Below are 18,494 nucleotides of genomic sequence, written 5' to 3' on the forward strand. Positions count from 1 at the left end.
GTCAACATTCTATGTGTGACCTGTTGAGCAGGCTTTGAAACACGGAGAGCAGACATTAACCGGAAATTTAACAATATAGGACATCATGGGTCATTTACTCAATTGTTAAGGAGGCTGCAAATGCAATGCCGCAGTTAGAAAAAGCTTAGCTTCGAGGAGACCAGAATCCTACGGAAACCCAAATTTACACCACTGCAACTCGGTGCTATAGATATGTTACAAAGCCACAGTAAACAGAGGGCATGACAAAACTGACCAAAAATATTCACACCCGTCCGGGGGGCAACTAGCGAGGACATTAGCGGTTAGCCGTAACGAAGAAAGAATGAACAAAATTTCCAACGGAAAGAATCATCGCCCCAATTATGCGGTCAAAATGCTACAAATCTACGGTCATTGTATGGTTCGAGCCACCGGTATCCTCTGGTGGTGGCTTTATATACTTGCCCAGCGTCTTTTGCCGAGCTCTCTTCTTGATTCTCTGGATCTTGTCTCTGCTCTGCTGCTTCCGCCGCTCCTTCTCCTGTTGCCGCATGGTCCGCTCCCTCTCATAGAGACCCTGCCAGAAGACCTCTCCAGTTTGTGGCCAGAGCCACCTCCTGTCAGGGTGATCCGAGTCGAACTCTTCTGCCAATTCCTCATCCATGCTCTTCAGAATGGCATAGGAGAACCACTGGACTGACATCTGACCTCTCCTGCCACTGAGCTGGTGCTGCTCCTGCATTGCACCAGTCTCAGGATTGACATAAACCATCCGCCGCGCACTGTGGAATGCCCAAACATTCACAATCAACTCCAGAAGGCGAGAGTAGCAGTGCCGGTCCTGTACAAAATACAAAAAGGTCAACAATGCAATTTTTTAAAGGTAGGTGAGCTATAATTAACCAAAAGCATGTGGCAAAAGTGCATAATGAAAACAAGTCTCATTATCAGGCTGATGCGAATGATGAGCTTCTATTTTTCTTTTCTTTTCTAAGCACAAGAGGGCGACCATGTATACTAGCATGGTAATTATCTCATATCCTTATAGATAGCAAATTTCATTTCATACTATTGATTATTCTATCCTCAGAAAGTATAGTGCTCCAGAAAAGGACTTGAAAATAAATTAATGTTATATCTAAAAAAGTGGCACAGTGCTAACCTTGTGGAGACTCAAGACGCAATGCCCAGTTTGATGGTGCTTGTCATACATTTGTGCATCCAGTGCATCAACAAACATTCTGAAAAAACAACAGCATACTGTAACTATAACCAAGCATATAGAAAAGGCTGAATTGATACAAATCCTATCATGTAAAAGGAATGAACACAAAGAACAACACAAGCAAGCAAATAGCGACCAAAAGGGTTTGTTCCATGTTGATTTATGCCTAGCATGCTGCTATAGCAACATAATCCTTTGAAGTGATCAAATGACCAAATACTTGTAGACAAATGGGTTTTGTTTTGGACCCTGGTCAATAAGAAACTATGCTAAAATTATCCATGTCAAAAAAGGCACTTCACTTGGATCTTGGCCAATTGCAAGGCTACCCTCTAACTGGTAAATTATCATCATAAATTACACTGCCTCAAATCATCACTAGCACTATAATGCTACCAATACCGACATACATGTATTTAAGTGAGCGACATCCTGTTGCGACAGTGGATAGTTTGATATACATATAGCATTATATAATTAACCAGTGCACACATCTTTTATCTAGTTATAAATGTAATAACACTCGCTAGATTCTCAATAAGATTCCAAAAACATAACCCATACCTTGAAAACATAACAAATTCTAGGAATGACCGTGTAGGCATGACCCAACTTTGCATCACAGACCAAGTGTCTCCATCATTAGGCATGTGTAGCAGAGAATCCAGTTCATGATCAAGCTGTACACCATACATTCTTTGGAAGGCCTCCAAAACAGCTAACCTTCAAGGTACAAACATGGAGTAGATTAGTTCAGTTGTAACAGAACAATGTTCGCAATGTTAATACCATTGAAAGGTACAGAAGACAGCTGATTACATTGGCTAGGATGCTGATATTCATATATACATATATATAACATTTATTAATGTAACAGATCTCATAGTTCTGTAACAATGATAAACTTAGAGGCACTGGAGAACCTACAGTACAAAATCTCAAAATAACTACTCTATAAGAAAAGAACATAAAACTCCTTGAATGATTATCCTGTAGGAAAACATATTTGGTATTGCTTCATAGAATCGACTATGTGCAGCAACAACAGAACCCTTTACTCCCAAGCAAATCGAGGTAAGCTAGAGATGAATCCCGACAAGGGACTAAAAAGTAAACAAAGAAGCAACATTTCTCAAACCACTACATTTGCAGGCTTGCAGATTAATAATTCAACATATGAAATATGAAACATAGTTAACTGGCTAACCTGCAATTCCCAGCATTGGTTGCATCACAGAAGGACCAAAAATCTTTATTAGCATGGTTCCTTGAATCTTGATCCATCCGAACCCAAAAATAAAAGGTATCTCCATGCTTTTGAGATTGAATGGCTTCTAAGATTGCAGTTTCAGCATTGTTTGATAAGTTTGCCTGTTTAGAAAAACAGCTACTCAGTACAAGTAGGATGTTAATTGTTATACAGGACAATGTAGATAGTTCCCACTGCACTAAAAGCGTGCGTTTCATACACAGAACACTCGCATAAGCATCATTTTATCAGACCCATGAAATCCATGGTACCTCCAAAAAAGAGGTATTGAAAAAATAAAATCTAAATGAACTCGATCATTACCTTTCTTGCTGTTACTCTCCAGGACTGAAAGCCTATCCAAGGATTTTTATGTATTCGGTCAATTCTGTTGGCGAGAGCAAAGAAAGCTCCAAATTCACCAAGAATATCTCTATAGTAAACATTGTTGAGAAGTGGAAGGCGAGAAGAGGCATCAATATCATCCGCTCCAGGTCTTCGACCTTTTGAAGACTAATGAAAGAGAAGGAAACTATCAACATGAGCCATTAAATATTTGTAAAGCAAAATCATAGTCTTGACAGTGCCATATTTGTTCCATTGGTAGTGGTAACTATGCTTGTTATGGCTAGATTATAACAATGCTAGATTTAGTTTTAGCAACTATTTTGCTTGAACATAACAATTTTAAAAAAGGGAAAAAATATCTAGTGCAAATCAATTGTTGGATGCTAAATTATGGATTCACCAAGTGGATTCTTGGATGCAGTTTGGTTGGATAAGAGTTTGAAGGAATGAAGGGGATAGAGGACACCAATTAAGAGTGGCAGAATTCAACCCCCTATGATTGAGAAATCATGTAGTATTCCGCCTCCTCGACTGATTATAAATCATGTAGTATTCCACCCAAATATCATCCAATGACACGGATGGGAGTTTACATGTCATCACCTAATAGACCTCAAGAGGAGTTGACCTTCCAAAATTATTGCTATATATTGTTCATCAAAGGCTTGTGTAACCATAAATTTGATTAAACCAGAACCTGGGGTCACATAGCATATTTTACAACAATATTGCTATCTTTACTGTTAGAGTTGTCTGTTGGGTATACTTTAGTACTTTACTGCATCAGAGTTGTCTACATCTTTGGAACATTCTGGCCAACCACATATATTTTTTGTTGCTCAGAGGTAACAACAGCTTACCAGGCCAACTCCACGATAAAGAGAGCTTTGGTGCAGAAAGGGCCAGGTCCCCTCCCCAAAGAAAGGCTCATATATACAAAGCGGCTGACCTGTCCGCTCAAGCTCCTTGTCATCTCTTTCATGCAATTCATTCTTTAACCTCTCTACCCTTTTGACATTTCTGTACACCTCCTCCCATGTTCCATGAAGTTGGTCATTCCTGTCCTTCAACTGCATAATAATCAATTCCAGTTACTTTGAAGGATTGTTTGAAAAAGAGGATGTGCAACCTATGTGGTTAATATGCAACTTTTGCATTTTACCTCATCTTCTTCCATTTTTCTTTTGATGTCCATAACCTCATTTGCTCTCTGTTCCTCCCAGGCAATTGCAGAGAATGCTTCACTAATCTTTGATGTACTGACAGGAGGGCGTTCCATTAGGTTGCTATGCCACTCCTGCTCTAGTTTCTGGAGTATCTTGTAGCCAGACAAACTCTCATTCATATGATGTAAATGCTTCACGTCCTCAAATAGGTGCCATTTCCACTCTTGTTTCAGAGCTAAAGGTATCTCACCAGCGGTTAAAGGGCTTAGTACATCAGTGGGGAACTTGATAACATTTTCCAATAGCATAGCATAGCCCTCAATGGTCTCAGAAGCCATAAGGTTCTTGGCATAGGCCTTTCCAACTGATGCAATCTTTTGCCCTGAAACAGAGACTTTACCATTTGACAATGCTCGAAGTAGGACTTGAGTTAACATGCCGATATTCTTTCTTGGAAAAAGAAGCCCATTTACCCCATCATCAATCTACACCATATGACAACCATGTTAGTTTATTTATAATACAATATGCAGTCATCAGTATTTGAAACCTAGAGATGAATCACAATCTAATATGGGTGCACATGAACATACATGTTTTTTAATAATTGCAAGGTCTGGAGCTATAACCAGCTTCTCAAGACTCATAGCTTGGACTAGCACACTGGGGAATGATTGCTCCTCGAGACAGGAACCATATATAACAAGGTCAGCTGTACCAAGGAGGCTGTCCTTGTCACCATCAGCTACATGCTCCACTGCACCTCTTGGGAAGCCAACACTCAGAGCAATAGACTATCAAAAACCAGAAAACTAATACATGGTTAGACACAACATAAAGCAATGAAGTATGTAAATAACCAATTCACAAGATGAACAGAACATGAAGGTGCAAAGCAAACCTCAAGGATCATCCTATGCTTCTCGGTTATGTTCCTAGTGAAGAACTTCACTTTCAGTTCAGACTCTGTGCTATTATCAGAGTGATATTGCTGTAATAGAGGACCTACTGCTTGCAAGATAAGCGTCTCTTCCATCAAATTCTCACGATATGAAAATGGAGTACCAACAATAGCGATTACAAAGTCTTTGGGGCTCAAGCCCAAGCTGATCCTCGCATCTTGGTGGTAATGTTTGGCAATAAAGTTATCAGCCTGAAATACTTCTGAGGGAGAACCTGGAATCACGAAATAGTTACCAGAATCAAATGCAGCATACTTCACCTGCAGGAAAAATATTTAATTATACTTTTAGGTCGATCTTCATCCATATGAAAATGACTATGTTTGTTGAAATCACAATCAGATTAGAATTAAATACCGGTAATATATAGTTTGGGAAAACTATAACATTTGCCCTGCTGAAGACTTCTTTCCAAGCATCTATGATCTGAATCATTCCACTCGCATTATATTCTTTAATACGATGAGCAAGAGAACATTCATGCACAGTCCAAATGACAGGTATGGATTTGAAAGGCTCGTGCAGAAGACTGTAGGAAGGCAGAGACACATGGTCCAAATCAAACATCTGACTTTCAGAAAGCATTCTATCACAATCTGAAACAGATGAAGAAACATATAGTCATGCAATTCTAGTTTTGTAATACTACCTTGAGAATACTGGTCTTGCCTCAATAGAATTCACAAGTACGCCATCATAGCTGCAGAAATAATGCAAATAAACCTGGTGAGGAAATAATTAGAAAGTGAGGCTGGTGCCATATACCTTAGTAAAAGCAGGATGGGACACATAATATGATAATACAGTAAGTGAAAAGATAACAACAGGAGAGAGAACTTCAAAAACTTACTCTAACCAATCTACAGAATTAGGTAAGTTTGTGTCCTCAGGCAAAACGCACACCGGTACTCCAATGGCTCTCCAAATATTACCACACGGGCCATCCTCAAGTGAAAAAACCTGGATTAACAATTTGTAAAGCAAATTAAGGTTCAGGGAAATTATTTTGGGGGCAATATATGACAGTGAGTAAGCAAATATATATGTAGGATATCTTAACTCATACTAGCATCCAAATGATCAAAAAAGAAAAGGAACAAACAACGTGATACAGCAACATTGACTAAAGTTAGCAGCTTAGTGTGTAATAATATTAATACAATATTCCAAGTATCATTATCCAAAAATTCTGCACATACTTATAAACATACTTCAAGAAATTCATACGAATAAAGCAATGTGCCAACTTATCTCCACAGGAAAGGGATATTAGCATTGCCAGCATTTTGGTTAGGTGTAGGTCTCGTGTGTTTCTTGGGCATATGGAAGTCTAATAATGTTGCTAATTCACAACTTTTGCAGGTAATACTCTACACGCACAAAAAGGGTAAAAGTATTTATTCCTTACACATTTTTAAGACATAAGATCCATCCATGAAAGAGGCAAAGTCGATTGATCTGGATACCTTTAAGCTTCCAAGTTCTGACAGCCAATTCATAATGCAGTGTCACAAATGCTTATATAAATCATGTTACTGGTAGCAGCATTCAAATACACGAAAGCAGAAGTTCCTCTTAGGCAAATCAATCACTAACTAGACAGGTTTATCAACATCAAAAACCAACTGCCAGGAGTAACTATAGTAGAGGAAGAAATTTCAGCAAAAAGGATAGCATCTCCGAAATAGCTACTTGGTAAGGTGTAGCCCGTGAAATTTTTCCATAGCACAAAAACTCTACATCGACATGGACCTAGCAAAATACAATCCGCATCATAATACTTTCACACTGAGGACAGCCAACTGCAGAAAATTTGACTACCACAAGAGTCAGTTGAAGTAACCCCACACTTAGCATTGTATATCCTCCTATTTTTCCTTCTACAAACTAGAACATAGAGAACAACAATGTGGCTGATGCATTGCCAGAGATATTTATACATCATACATGGCAAAACCAATTTGCTCCATAAAAAGACGATAAATCACAACAGCTCAGCTCAACCATTAAGCCATCTCCAGTTCACCCACAAACAACTGCTAGATGCAAAATCTAACAAAATGAACACAAGGGCACGCGTCCCGTCCAAATCAGTACCTCCACGTGCTTGTGCAATGACCAACACACACATTAGTAGCCAATGATCCGTGACAAAGTAGTTCAGTGTGACGCACCTTCATTTCGTAGCCCATAGCCTCCAGCACCGAGGCAACGCTAACCATCTGAAGCTGCATTGCGCTGGGATACAGGTCACCAAACACCTACAGAAGTTTCAAACGCGAGCAGCGAGGAAAATCAGAAACTACATCGCCAGAAATCAATCCCCGACCCACTCAAATCCTCCCCCAAGCCAGCACACGAGTACTCACCATGGCAAGGCGCGGCTTCCGTACCCCCAGCCTCCTGACGGGTGTCCCGAGCTCCGCCAAGCTCCGGGCCTCCTCCCTTTTCTCCCTCGCCCACTTCTCCTTCAGCCTGGTCGGCTCGAACACCACGCTCGCCTCCCAGCCCCCGAGGCCAACGTCGACGCGGGGCAGCGAGGAGAGCTCGCCCCCGCCGCGGCCCGGCCCCGCGCGGCGCGAGGGGAGCAGCAGCCTGGGCCGCTCGACGACGCCCGAGCCCGGGAGGAAGGCGACGAAGACGATGGCGACGAAGAAGAAGGCGGCGGCGGCGACGATCCAGTGGAGGTAGTCCACCTTCTCGAACAGCAGGAAGCGCGCGAGCCTGGATCTCGCCCGCACCCTCCGCGAGCCGCCGCCGACGCCGCCCGCCCGCAGCGGCTGCGGAGCCGGGGCCGGCCCGCGCTTGTAGCTCCCCGCCGCCGCGGCCCCGTTCTCGAGGGAGCCCATGGCGAGCGTCTCAGCCGCGCGCCCGCCCGCTCCTAGGGTTCCCCGAGCGCGGCGGCCATCAGCGGATTGGTCGCGGGCGGGAGCAATGGGGTTGGCAGTGAGGAGACTCTGGCAGGACTCGTGAGCGAGCGCGGCTGCTGCAACTAGTATTTCCGCAGCGAGGCGTTGCGTTTCGTTCAGCTCAACAAGATGGAGAGAGAGGGAGAGAGAGAGGGAGAGGGAGAAGGGGGAGGAGGAACGGGGGAGGCGGTGGCGTTTAAGGCGTGGTGAGCGCAGCGGGGCGGCGCGCGTGCGTCAGATGGAGAAGGGACGGTGGGGATGGGCTCCCCACGCCCGGAGCATGGGGCCGCGTGTTTCGGGAAGCGGGAGGGCGGGTGGGATGGGGGTCACGCCGTCTCGGGCTCCGTAAGCCGCGTACAGTAGGCAAGTTCTCTGCTACGCTCTCGGCCTGGTTTGGTGTGACAGATGGGTCCGGAAGCTAGTGGGACCTATGTGTCATGCTGTGGGTAAGTCAAGCGCTCGGTGGCGTTAGATTTGTGTAGAGGAGGAGGCTTTGTTTTGGGTAAAACCGAGCCCCACGAGATGTTTTCCTCGAGTACTCCACTGTTGTCGCCCAGCCAAGGATGGAATAATAAATTAGTTTCAAAAAAGAGAGGATGGAATAATAAATCGACATTTCAAGAGATAGACATTTTCTTCTTGACACCAAATTTACTCCCCAAATGTACGGCTCGAATATCTCCTTAGTTTACTTTTTTACACAAACAATATTTCTATTCTGCCTTGCTGTGAAAGTGTACTCGAGAGATGGCTTAACGCTGCCACGCATTATGATTTACGAGCACGCATGGAAAAGGGGCAGGATTCTTGCGGAAAGAATGTGCTAGCCTGCTTCTGAATCCAGAGGGCGGCAGCTTTTGATTCGTCCGCCCGGAAAGTTTTCAACGCAATCCGGGCGCACGGAAAAAGGATGTGCTGGACCTGGACCGGGTCTGTCTCTTCCGGTCTTTCCTGCAACAACGAAAACGTTCGTGTGGCCGAAAGCTCCAACTGCGCGGTTGGTAGGGGGCGTGCGGGAGAGCGAAACGCTTCTGTGACCGAAAGCTCCCCTGAAACGTGGCAGCAAAGGGGCAGGTGTCCGCTTGTACGGTGCTCAAAAGGTGGCTGGAAAATATCTATTGGTCGTTAGTTCCTTGTGTTTGTGCACAAGCTAAAATGTTCTGTTTCCGGCACCCCGTTTGTTTCCAGGCATTAGACTCGATGACACGTACCTTCCTGATTACAACAAGGGAATAGTGTTCACAGGAATTAGAGTTGAGTAGTGTCATCAAGTTTTCGGAGGACTGCACTGCAGATTCAAAAGGAGTAGTGTCAGCTGATTCCATGATGTTCCATTCCGATTCGAATGCGAGCGAACGCCCAGTCTTCGGAGGATTGCACTGCAGACACCGGGCGAATCTCGATGAACGCTCTTGGGTCTGTTCGCTTCAGCTTATTCAGTCGACTTATCAGCCACCAAACAGTGTTTTCCTCTCACAATAAATCAGCCGTTTCAGCTTTTTCAACCGGCTTATAAGCTGAAGCGAACAGGCTCCTTGTTCTAGCCTCCTACCAACCAGAAAAACCAGACAAAGAAAAACCAGACAAAGAGCGTGGTTTTCTGCTGCTCCGTACTCAAGCGCACATTCAGGATGCAGTATCCGCTCGTCATCCGCACGACATTAGTATATGCTGCCCGACGGAGCGGTGGGTGAAGAGAATTCTGTTTTGCGTTTTCTGAATATTCGTGAACCAGAAGACTGTCACGATTTCCATTTTTTAGGGGGAAAAAAAAGACTGTCACGATCCATCAGATCTGCTCGCGCTAGATGCTGTCAACGGAGGTGGTGGAGGATCCCAATCAGATCCCTTTACGACCACGCAAGCAAACAATTCAAGCAACCATAGCGATTCAAATACAATTACAAAACACATGAATGATTCATGAAGCATGGGAGCTGCGTTTCAGTCACATGCCACAATTCTGAGCCAGTGGCAAATCAGGAGGCAGGTATAATTCAGTGCGTCCCCCAGGACTTCGATTTTTGCTAAAAGAGATCTCGTGTGTTCGCCTAATAAATAACGTGATACTCACTGCGTAAATATACTACTGCACAACTCAGCTTCTACGACAAATTTTTAATTCAGATCACATTGAATGTTTGGATACCAATTAGAAAAACTAAACGTGAACTAATTTAAAACTAATTGCATAAGTCGTGGCTAATTCGCGAGATGAATCTATCAAACCTAATTAATTCATGATTAGCACATATTTTTTGTAGCATCACATGGTCAAATCATGAACTAATTAGGCTTAATAGATTCGTCTTGCGAATTAGCCTTCATTTATATAATTAATTTTGTAATTAACCTATATTTAATACTCCTACTCCTAATTAATATCTAAATATTCGAGATAGAGATAAACTTTAGTTACACGAACCGAATAGGCCCTTAACCTAAGTATCCCAGTAGTTGGTTGGAAAAGTTAACCATCCAGGAGACAAAGCCCCACCCCACAGTAATAATTAACATCATATGGTCCATTGTGCTGTCCCTGGAAAGGCAATCATATTTTGATTGATTTAGACACCACAGAGGTTGACCCACATATATCATAGCTGCCGACGCTTAATTTCGATCTAAACTTTCAGCTGCTAGGAGAGATAAAAAAGAACACCAAACTGCGCCCAGTATTTCAGGGCATCATAAATTCTTGAATTGAAAATGCTCAGTCAGACATCATCAGATACATGCGACAGCATTCATGTAATTTGTTATACTCCATAAGTAATGGAGTCAGTTGTGACAAAAGCCATAGGTCTTATCATCTAACAGGATATCAGTTATCAAGCCATCCATAGGGGAAATGCCTCAGTCTTATCATGGAATAACAAAATAAATGAATTGCCAAATGAGTTGGGCGGATAAAGAACATTTCGAGTTTGGGTAATGCTTGTGCCATATTTTAAAAGGCTAGTACCCATTTTCTGATAAAAGTATTTGTCACATCATTTGTTTAAGCCCAGGAGAATGACCAGAGATCTGTGATATGCTAAACCTAGACAGCATGTGAACACATGGGCCATCTGACATTGTAATAAACAGCGGCCCCAGTACTGCTCTAGGTAAACGATGACAGATTAAATTATTGTTACCAGCCCACATCAGGATCCTTGGGTTACTTACCTAAAATATGATGCCCATTGGAAAATTACAGAGGTTGCAGCCTTGCAGGACCTGCATAAATTCATTCTAACTGGAGTAATAGCAGCCGCTTGAGGCTCTAAAAGAAGAAAACGGACAACTCCCTGCATCCTCCCCTGATTTCCTTCTACAACCCGGTTGCATCATTTCCTTACTGAGCAGATGAATAATGAAGCTGATAGGCAATGAATAAAATAGCATCAATTTTCTGTCTATATCTCTACAAAACATATCCAGGTTCTCGCAAAAGGAGTGCCTCTTAGAAGGCAGAAGGTATTGAGCTAGACAACACTAGGAATCGAGGATGATACACAACGGATCAAATAGACATTTGATGAAAACAAGAATGGATTGCCGTTGTCATGCAACAGGCTGCAATTCTTCAGCAACTGAACCTTGGAAAAGGGTGTCATATCTCAAGCTCCTAGTGACATCAAAGAAATGTGCTACAGCTTCTTCAGGTGTTTTTTGTAGCACACCGTGACCCAAATTAAGAATGTGACCTTTTGGACCAGCTGATTTCACAACCCTGCAGAGCAGATAGTGATAAAACAATTATTAGCAGTTCAGCATGGAAAGGTATTTCGAATATAATGACTGGAAGGTGCAGCTCCTTTAGAAGCTTATGCATCAAACGAGACAACTCCCATGCAACACAACACAAACATGAAGGGCTTAATACTGCTGCACTTTACATGTTACGTGAGATCGCTAACAACATGCAGAAAGATAATGCAACACCCTAAAACTGTGTGAGATGATCATCTATTTCCTATTCTATGATCAAGAATTCGATACATCTAAGGAGTAAGATGATTATTCATTTGTATACAAGTGATGGATATCCATTTGTATACAACCGTACACTTGTGTCAGAAATGAAATGAGCTAAAGCTGTAGCAATGATGGTGTAACAAACATGACAGGAAGACGTATATACTTCTGAGGGAGCAGTTTTGGGGATCTCGTTAATTAATTGCAAACAACGAAAACTCAAACACAAATACAATTGAATGATGAAACGTTACTGACCTATGAATTTCATCAGTCAATACTGGTAACGGTGAAAATAGAAATGCTGGATCCACGTTCCCTTGTACACCAATTCCATTACCAAGGCGCCTCCTTCCATCAGCCATGTCCACTGTCCAGTCAAGCCCAATAACATCAACTCCTGTATCCTTCATGCGCTCAAGTAAACCTCCATTTCCATTTATATACAGCACAAGGGGTACATGAGGGCACTCTTTCTTAATCCTACTCACAATCTGTCAAAGAAATGGAAAAGGTTAATGAACAGAATAGACCAAATTAGAATTTTGCATGGAATCTTTTAATCTAAATAACAGTCCCAAACAAGCTAGAACTTGTGCAAATTTACAAGCTCAAGATGAAAATTGGGATTTTTCCTTCTAAACAACTGAGCCTGCAGAATTTACCATTTATGACCAAGTCAGCCAACTACATATATTGTGCTAGTTGCAGTCTTACACATATGTAAACCAAACTAAAGCAACATACAGTGTCTAAATGCATTATTGCATGTCATATAATATACAAATCCAAATTACTGAGAACATGTTGCTGACATAAACATCAGTTAATGATTATGTGTAAAAGATTAGCTCTTTCCATATTCACTTTCACAGGTTATGAAGAACTTGTAGCCGTAACCATAACAAGTCGTGTAAAATGTGCTACCAGAAATTGCAGAGGATTAAAGCATTTAATCATATGATAAGTATTCAGTGTAAGCATAAGGAGAGTAATTCTCAGAAGATAATGAACTTTAGAACATTTAGTGCTGGTAGACATTACTGTTGTATTATACAGTGCAGATACATAGTGATGCCACCCACGCCATATGTGAAGTTGGGAATAAATGAGAGCAAGAAAAGTAAGGAACAATTACCTGTTTGATATATGGTTTTGACCACTGCTCCCACACATGAGGTGGAAGTTGTCCACCCCATGAATCAAATATCTGTATACACTGAGCCCCAGAGTTTACTTGGTAAATGATATAGTCAGATATTGCTTGTGCAAGGTGTGAGAGAAGGCCCCTCAAGACATTTGGAGCTGTATGGCACATGCTCTTTATATTTGTGTATGTGTTGGTCATCCCTCCTTCAACAACATAAGTTGCAATTGTCCATGGGGCCCCCACAAATCCTAGCAAAGCAGCTTTTCCATCAATCTAGAGGATAAAGGAGCAAACGGGTGTATAAGCATCAAAAGAAAGTGTAGTGCAGAATGCATTGCTGAACCATACCAAATCCAATTCATATCGATAAAAGTGCACTCATAAATAAACTATTGATGTTCATGAGAAATTGAGAATGTATAGCGGATTTGCGGTGGTAGTTTCCCCAGCAGAATATTCAACAATGAGAGCAACAACAATATAGCTTTGGGTTGAAATATACAACATGATTAGCATTGTACTGACTTTTTACCAGGCTTGCAGTTCATTAACCACTAGGAACTTTAAATTGAAATGCCTAATCCATACCACTAGAAATTTCAGACAATCACATTCATAAACATCTAATACAGATAATAACAAATATGCATCTAGTAACACCTACACACAATCAACGTCTAGAAAGAAGTAAAGCAACAGCATAGCATATTTAGTTATTTACTAAGTTGCCAATATTCGAAAACCTGTTTCACGAGATACCTCAAAAATGTCAAGATCTCATTCACACCATGCATCAAAACCTGCTTTCCTGACATTTGTTTTCAGTTGGTGGCATTCATAGCAGCCAAAAACAGTCTTGAAACCACCAAAACAGAACAAATTAACCAATAGTGTTTTGCTTTGCAGATGCTACACTAATACGTTAATGTTAAATTGTTAATAATGGACCTTCTGCCAACATTAGTTTTCAAAAAGAAATGCAAGGAGATAAACATATTTGCAGCACCACAAAGACTAACTTTAATAAATGATAAATGTATGATTGAAAAGTACAACTGCATCACGTTAGCAGTAATAACCAACTATTCCTGCATGAGGCTAGCAATTAGTAATTACCAACAATTTCAATTTTCATTGCCTAGTGTCATTTTCAAAAATTTTCATAGCATGCAGTAGTGAACCTGACGTTACTTGAATCCATTACACATCAATGCACTTTGTAGGTCAAATCCCAGTATGAGCGTTGACTTTTAATGCTACCTTGTATAACATAGCTAGCAATCTGGATCATTCAATCCTAAACCACTACAACAACGAAATTCCATAGAACCAAAGCTTTCCGTAGCACCAAAATGTATACAGGCATTACCTCATTTCGCAGAATCCTGAGCGACTCCCCGACGAAATGGAGCTTATCGAGGTCGATAGGTACGAGCTGCTTGACCTGATCCTCGGACCGCACGGGCGATTGGATCACCGGGCCCTTGGAATCGGAGATATCGAACGGCACCCCGATGGCCGGCAGCGGCGTGAGTATGTCCGAGAACAGGATGACGCCGTCGGGCGCGAAGGCGCGCCAGGGCTGCAGAGTGATCTCGACGATGAGGTCCGTGTTCTCGGACCGCTCCCGGAACGAGGGGTGGCGCTTGGCCAGCGCCTGGTACTCCGCCATATACCGCCCCGCCTGCCGCATCATCCATGCAGGTGGGCGCGGGAGGCCGTCCTCGCCCCGCGCCGCGCGCACCAACAGCGGCTCCTCTGGGTACGAGACGCGGTGGGTAGGTCAGATGCTCAGATTAGGGCGGAGATGGCGGGGGAGAGGAAGGGGAGCAGCTGGGTTTACCGGACGAAGCTGACGGCGAGAGGGATGCGGAGATGGAGCGGAGGCGGCTGCGTCTGCGGCGGCTGCAGGAGGAGGAGGTGGGCGCCGCAGAGAGGAAGGCAACGGCCGGGGCCGTTGAGGAGGCCGCCGGGGACATCATGGTGGAGGGCTGGAGGCGATGTAGCGGCGACGGCCGAGGTGGTTTTGCGCCTTATCAGTTTTGGCTTTGGGTAGAAATGGAATGTGGACTAGACGGCTACCTTACTCACGGCATACCGATCCCACATGTCAGTGAGCGTGGCTACGGCAGACTCAGAGGAAGGTGGCCGTTCTTTTGTTTCCCTAGCAAGACACGTAACGGCGTTGTCTGGGGCTGGACGAGACCGAGTAACCGAGCCGAACCGAAATACCGTAATGACCGACCGAATTAATCGAACCGAAAATTCAGATCGGTCCCAAGGTCCAAGTAATCGAATTTACTCCGATATGTTCGGTTACTAGGCCCGGTTAACCGAATAGACCGTATTGTAAAGAGGCCCAATAATACAGCCCACCTTGTTCACAGCTACCGGCCCACCTATCCCCTCATCCGCGACTGCTTGCTGCTGCTTCGCCAGAAGCGACGAGTCGCCTCCTTTCCTCCGTCGATCCCCATTCTCCACTCGACCCCAACCCTAGCCATTACAGCGGCGGCGCTCCTCCTCCAAACCAGCAGGCAACCGCGGGTCAGCGGCAGCCCTCCTCCCCTCCCCGGCTCTCTACTTCCCTTCCTCTTTTTCCCGGTGTCCACCCGCAAGCCCCAGCTGCCAGGCCGGAGGATCTGGACGCCCGTGACGAGGTTGCTGTTGCCGCCGAAATTGATCCGCGCAGCGACATGATAACTGTCGTACTTTCGCTACGACGAACGAGCAAAGCAACAAACATACCTCGCTATCGCGGAGGACAGAACCAACCGTTTTTTAGCGCAAAACAGCAAAGATTGACCAAGCTCTAGGGCTGCTAGGGCTCGGCACGTACTACAAGCTACTGCGCTGAAAAAAAGAACATCTTGATTGTGTCTTTTTTCAATCAGCCATGACCTTAATATTTATAAGGCATACATGACTTCACGTATAGGTACAACACTCTCGTTTAAACTGAATAAGACTTGACCAGTTCAATTCGATTACCATATCTACAATGTTCTATCCTGCTAAATCTACAATGTGACCGCACTAGACCATATTCTTGTACACGTTGGTTTACAATGCAACAATAAAAAATTTCCGGCCACATGCTAATCACACCATAATGGAAATCTTCATAGGAGTTGCTTCATTTACCAGCACCACCGTTTATGCATGCGTAATCTCTCCTTCCATGATCAGGGCATTCAACCATGCAAAACTCCGCACAAATATACTTGTTTCGCCTTCATGAATTATTTTGCTGTACTCGACGATCTCCAATTCTAAAACAAGACTCTGGATCCTTTGCTATTTCCTTTTGCTTCCTTCTTTCCCTCACGTACCGGTACTTAATATAATTTGACCTATCAAATAAACAAGCTAGCCAAATTATGCTATAAACATATGCCCCCTGTTTTTGTATAATTACATTTACCAAAAACACCGTAACAATGCAAGCAAGCAATCTTAACAATGCAAGCAAGCAATCTTTTACCTGAGGACAATATAAATTGGTTCACGAGCCATACATTGCTCAGGGCAATGCTTCAGTAATACATCGGCCAATACTTGTGCTTAGAGCGATGTCCTGTTAACACATCGGCCACAACGCCATCAAACCTCTTGCCACACACTAGGATCACAACGCCATCAAACCTCTTGCCACACACTAGGATAGTATTTCTTCAAATATTTTCCACTGAGGGTTTTAGGCAACTTCTCCCCTTGCAAAGATTGCACAAAATATGAATTACCAGGAACAATCTCTACAATTTTATAGGGTTCTTCCCAACTCGGCGACCACTTGCCGAATTTATTATCTTTAGTTCCAATAGGCAAAATCGTTTTCCATACTAAATCTCCTAATTGAAACGATTTTTCTTTTACCCTTTTTTGTAAGCCTTAGCTATTCTTAATTTCTCCTTCTCAATTTCTTCTAAAGCTTTCAACCTTTCTTCTGAAACATCATCTATTATATCCATCATTAAATTATTATAATCCACAGCCGACAAACCATTTTATCTGGCTATTCTAAGAGCTTGTAAATTAATTTCTACAGGTAGCACGACCTCCTATCCATATACCAACTCATACAGTGTCACTTTGGTTGCACCATGTTTAGAAATCCGATGAGCCCGTAAAGCTTCCGAAAGCACTTCATGCCACCTCCTCGGATGCTCTTCAAACTTCTTCTTTATAAGTTTAATTAAAGTTTTATTACTATATTCAGTCTGTCCATTAGCTTGAGCATAATAAGGTGACGAAATCAACAATTTAATTTTAAAAGATTCGGCAAACTCATGAAATTGATGAGACATAAAAGAAGCACCTTGATCAGAAGTTAGACTTTGAGGGATACCGAATCTATGAATTATATTCTCCCAAACAAAATTAATCACTTCTTAATGAGTCATATTCTTTAGAGGAACTGCTTCCGTCCATTTAGTAAAATAGTCTGTAGCTACTAGAACAAAGCGATGACCTTTAGAAGAAGCAGGATATATCTAACCAATAAAATCTAAACCCCATCTCCTAAATGGCCACGGCTTAATAATAGGATGCAACATAGTTGTGGGTGCTAACTGTACATTTCCAAACTTCTGACATGCCTCACACCCCTTATAGTAACGAAAACAATCCTCTAGCATTGTCGGCCAATAAAAACTTGCTCTCTTTAATAACCATTGCATCTTATGAGCCGACTGATGCGTCCCACATATTCCTTCATGAACCTCTCCCATAGCTACTCTAGATTGATCAGGACCTAAGTACTTCAAAAGTAGCCCATCTATTGTCCGGCGGTATAACTCATCATCTGTATAACTCATCATCTAACAAAATATATTTTAAAGCTTGTCGCCAAATTTTCCTATCTCTTGATTTACTTGGATCCTTCAAATAATTAATTAATGGACCTCTCCAATCTCCTACCTCAAAGTATCCTACTGGTTTGGTTCTTTTTAATCCTCACACCAAATCTCCTTTGGCCTGCTCTTGTTGCTGAACCGAATTGGCACCCTCTTGGGTATCTTGGGTTCCTATCAAAATAGCCATCTGTGTATCCGTAACCGAACTGATTGTTAACTCAGCTCCTGCTACATCCTATACTGAATTAACATCTTGCAGATCGGTCTTATTTTTGACCGCAGCTAGCAGCATCGGTCTTTCTAAAAAGAAAATTTTTCCCCGGCTAACTTGATAACCAGATGCTTGCTGCGCCAAACAATTAGCTCTAGAATTCTCTTCCCTAGGTAAATGGCTGGTAGTAAAATTATCCAGAGATTTGATTATACCTAAATATCGGTCTAAGTAGCTATTCAATAACCCATTATAACATTGAGCATCACCGTTAATTTGCTGAACTACCAGAAGTGAGTCTCCAAAAGCATCTATATTCTTTGCACCCATATCTACTAAAGTTTGCAATCCAAACAGTAAAGCCTCATACTCAACTTGGTTATTAGTGCAAGAATATTCTAAGCGAACCGACGTTTCTTAAACAACATTGTTAGGTGAAATTAAAACATTACTGATGCCTTGCCCATTATCAC

At 42.7% G+C, this 18,494-nt stretch overlaps 2 protein-coding genes across 2 annotated transcripts; both read right to left on the reverse strand.

Annotated features, from left to right (window-relative positions):
* Positions 1–93: 93 nt before the first annotated feature.
* Positions 94–8,007, reverse strand: LOC101782574. Its single transcript, XM_004969147.4, has 14 exons — positions 7,302–8,007; positions 7,107–7,193; positions 5,783–5,892; positions 5,582–5,632; positions 5,290–5,461; positions 4,872–5,192; positions 4,564–4,764; positions 3,967–4,455; positions 3,665–3,874; positions 2,781–2,969; positions 2,415–2,578; positions 1,772–1,930; positions 1,145–1,223; positions 94–823 (listed from the first exon to the last, which is right to left on the reverse strand). Exons 1-14 carry the CDS (start codon positions 7,779–7,781, stop codon positions 380–382), a joined length of 3,156 nt encoding a protein of 1,051 aa, XP_004969204.1. The 5' UTR covers positions 7,782–8,007; the 3' UTR covers positions 94–379.
* Positions 8,008–11,193: 3,186 nt separating this feature from the next.
* On the reverse strand, positions 11,194–15,004 carry LOC101782983 (uroporphyrinogen decarboxylase 1, chloroplastic). The gene is made up of 5 exons (XM_004969148.4): positions 14,798–15,004; positions 14,324–14,712; positions 12,943–13,227; positions 12,063–12,298; positions 11,194–11,559 (listed from the first exon to the last, which is right to left on the reverse strand). The coding sequence occupies exons 1-5, from the start codon at positions 14,934–14,936 to the stop codon at positions 11,391–11,393; spliced, it is 1,218 nt and encodes a 405-aa protein (XP_004969205.3). The 5' UTR covers positions 14,937–15,004; the 3' UTR covers positions 11,194–11,390.
* Between the last annotated feature and the right edge of the window lie 3,490 nt (positions 15,005–18,494).

This window comes from Setaria italica, chromosome V (assembly GCF_000263155.2).
Source record: "Setaria italica strain Yugu1 chromosome V, Setaria_italica_v2.0, whole genome shotgun sequence".
Lineage (NCBI taxonomy): Eukaryota > Viridiplantae > Streptophyta > Magnoliopsida > Poales > Poaceae > Setaria > Setaria italica.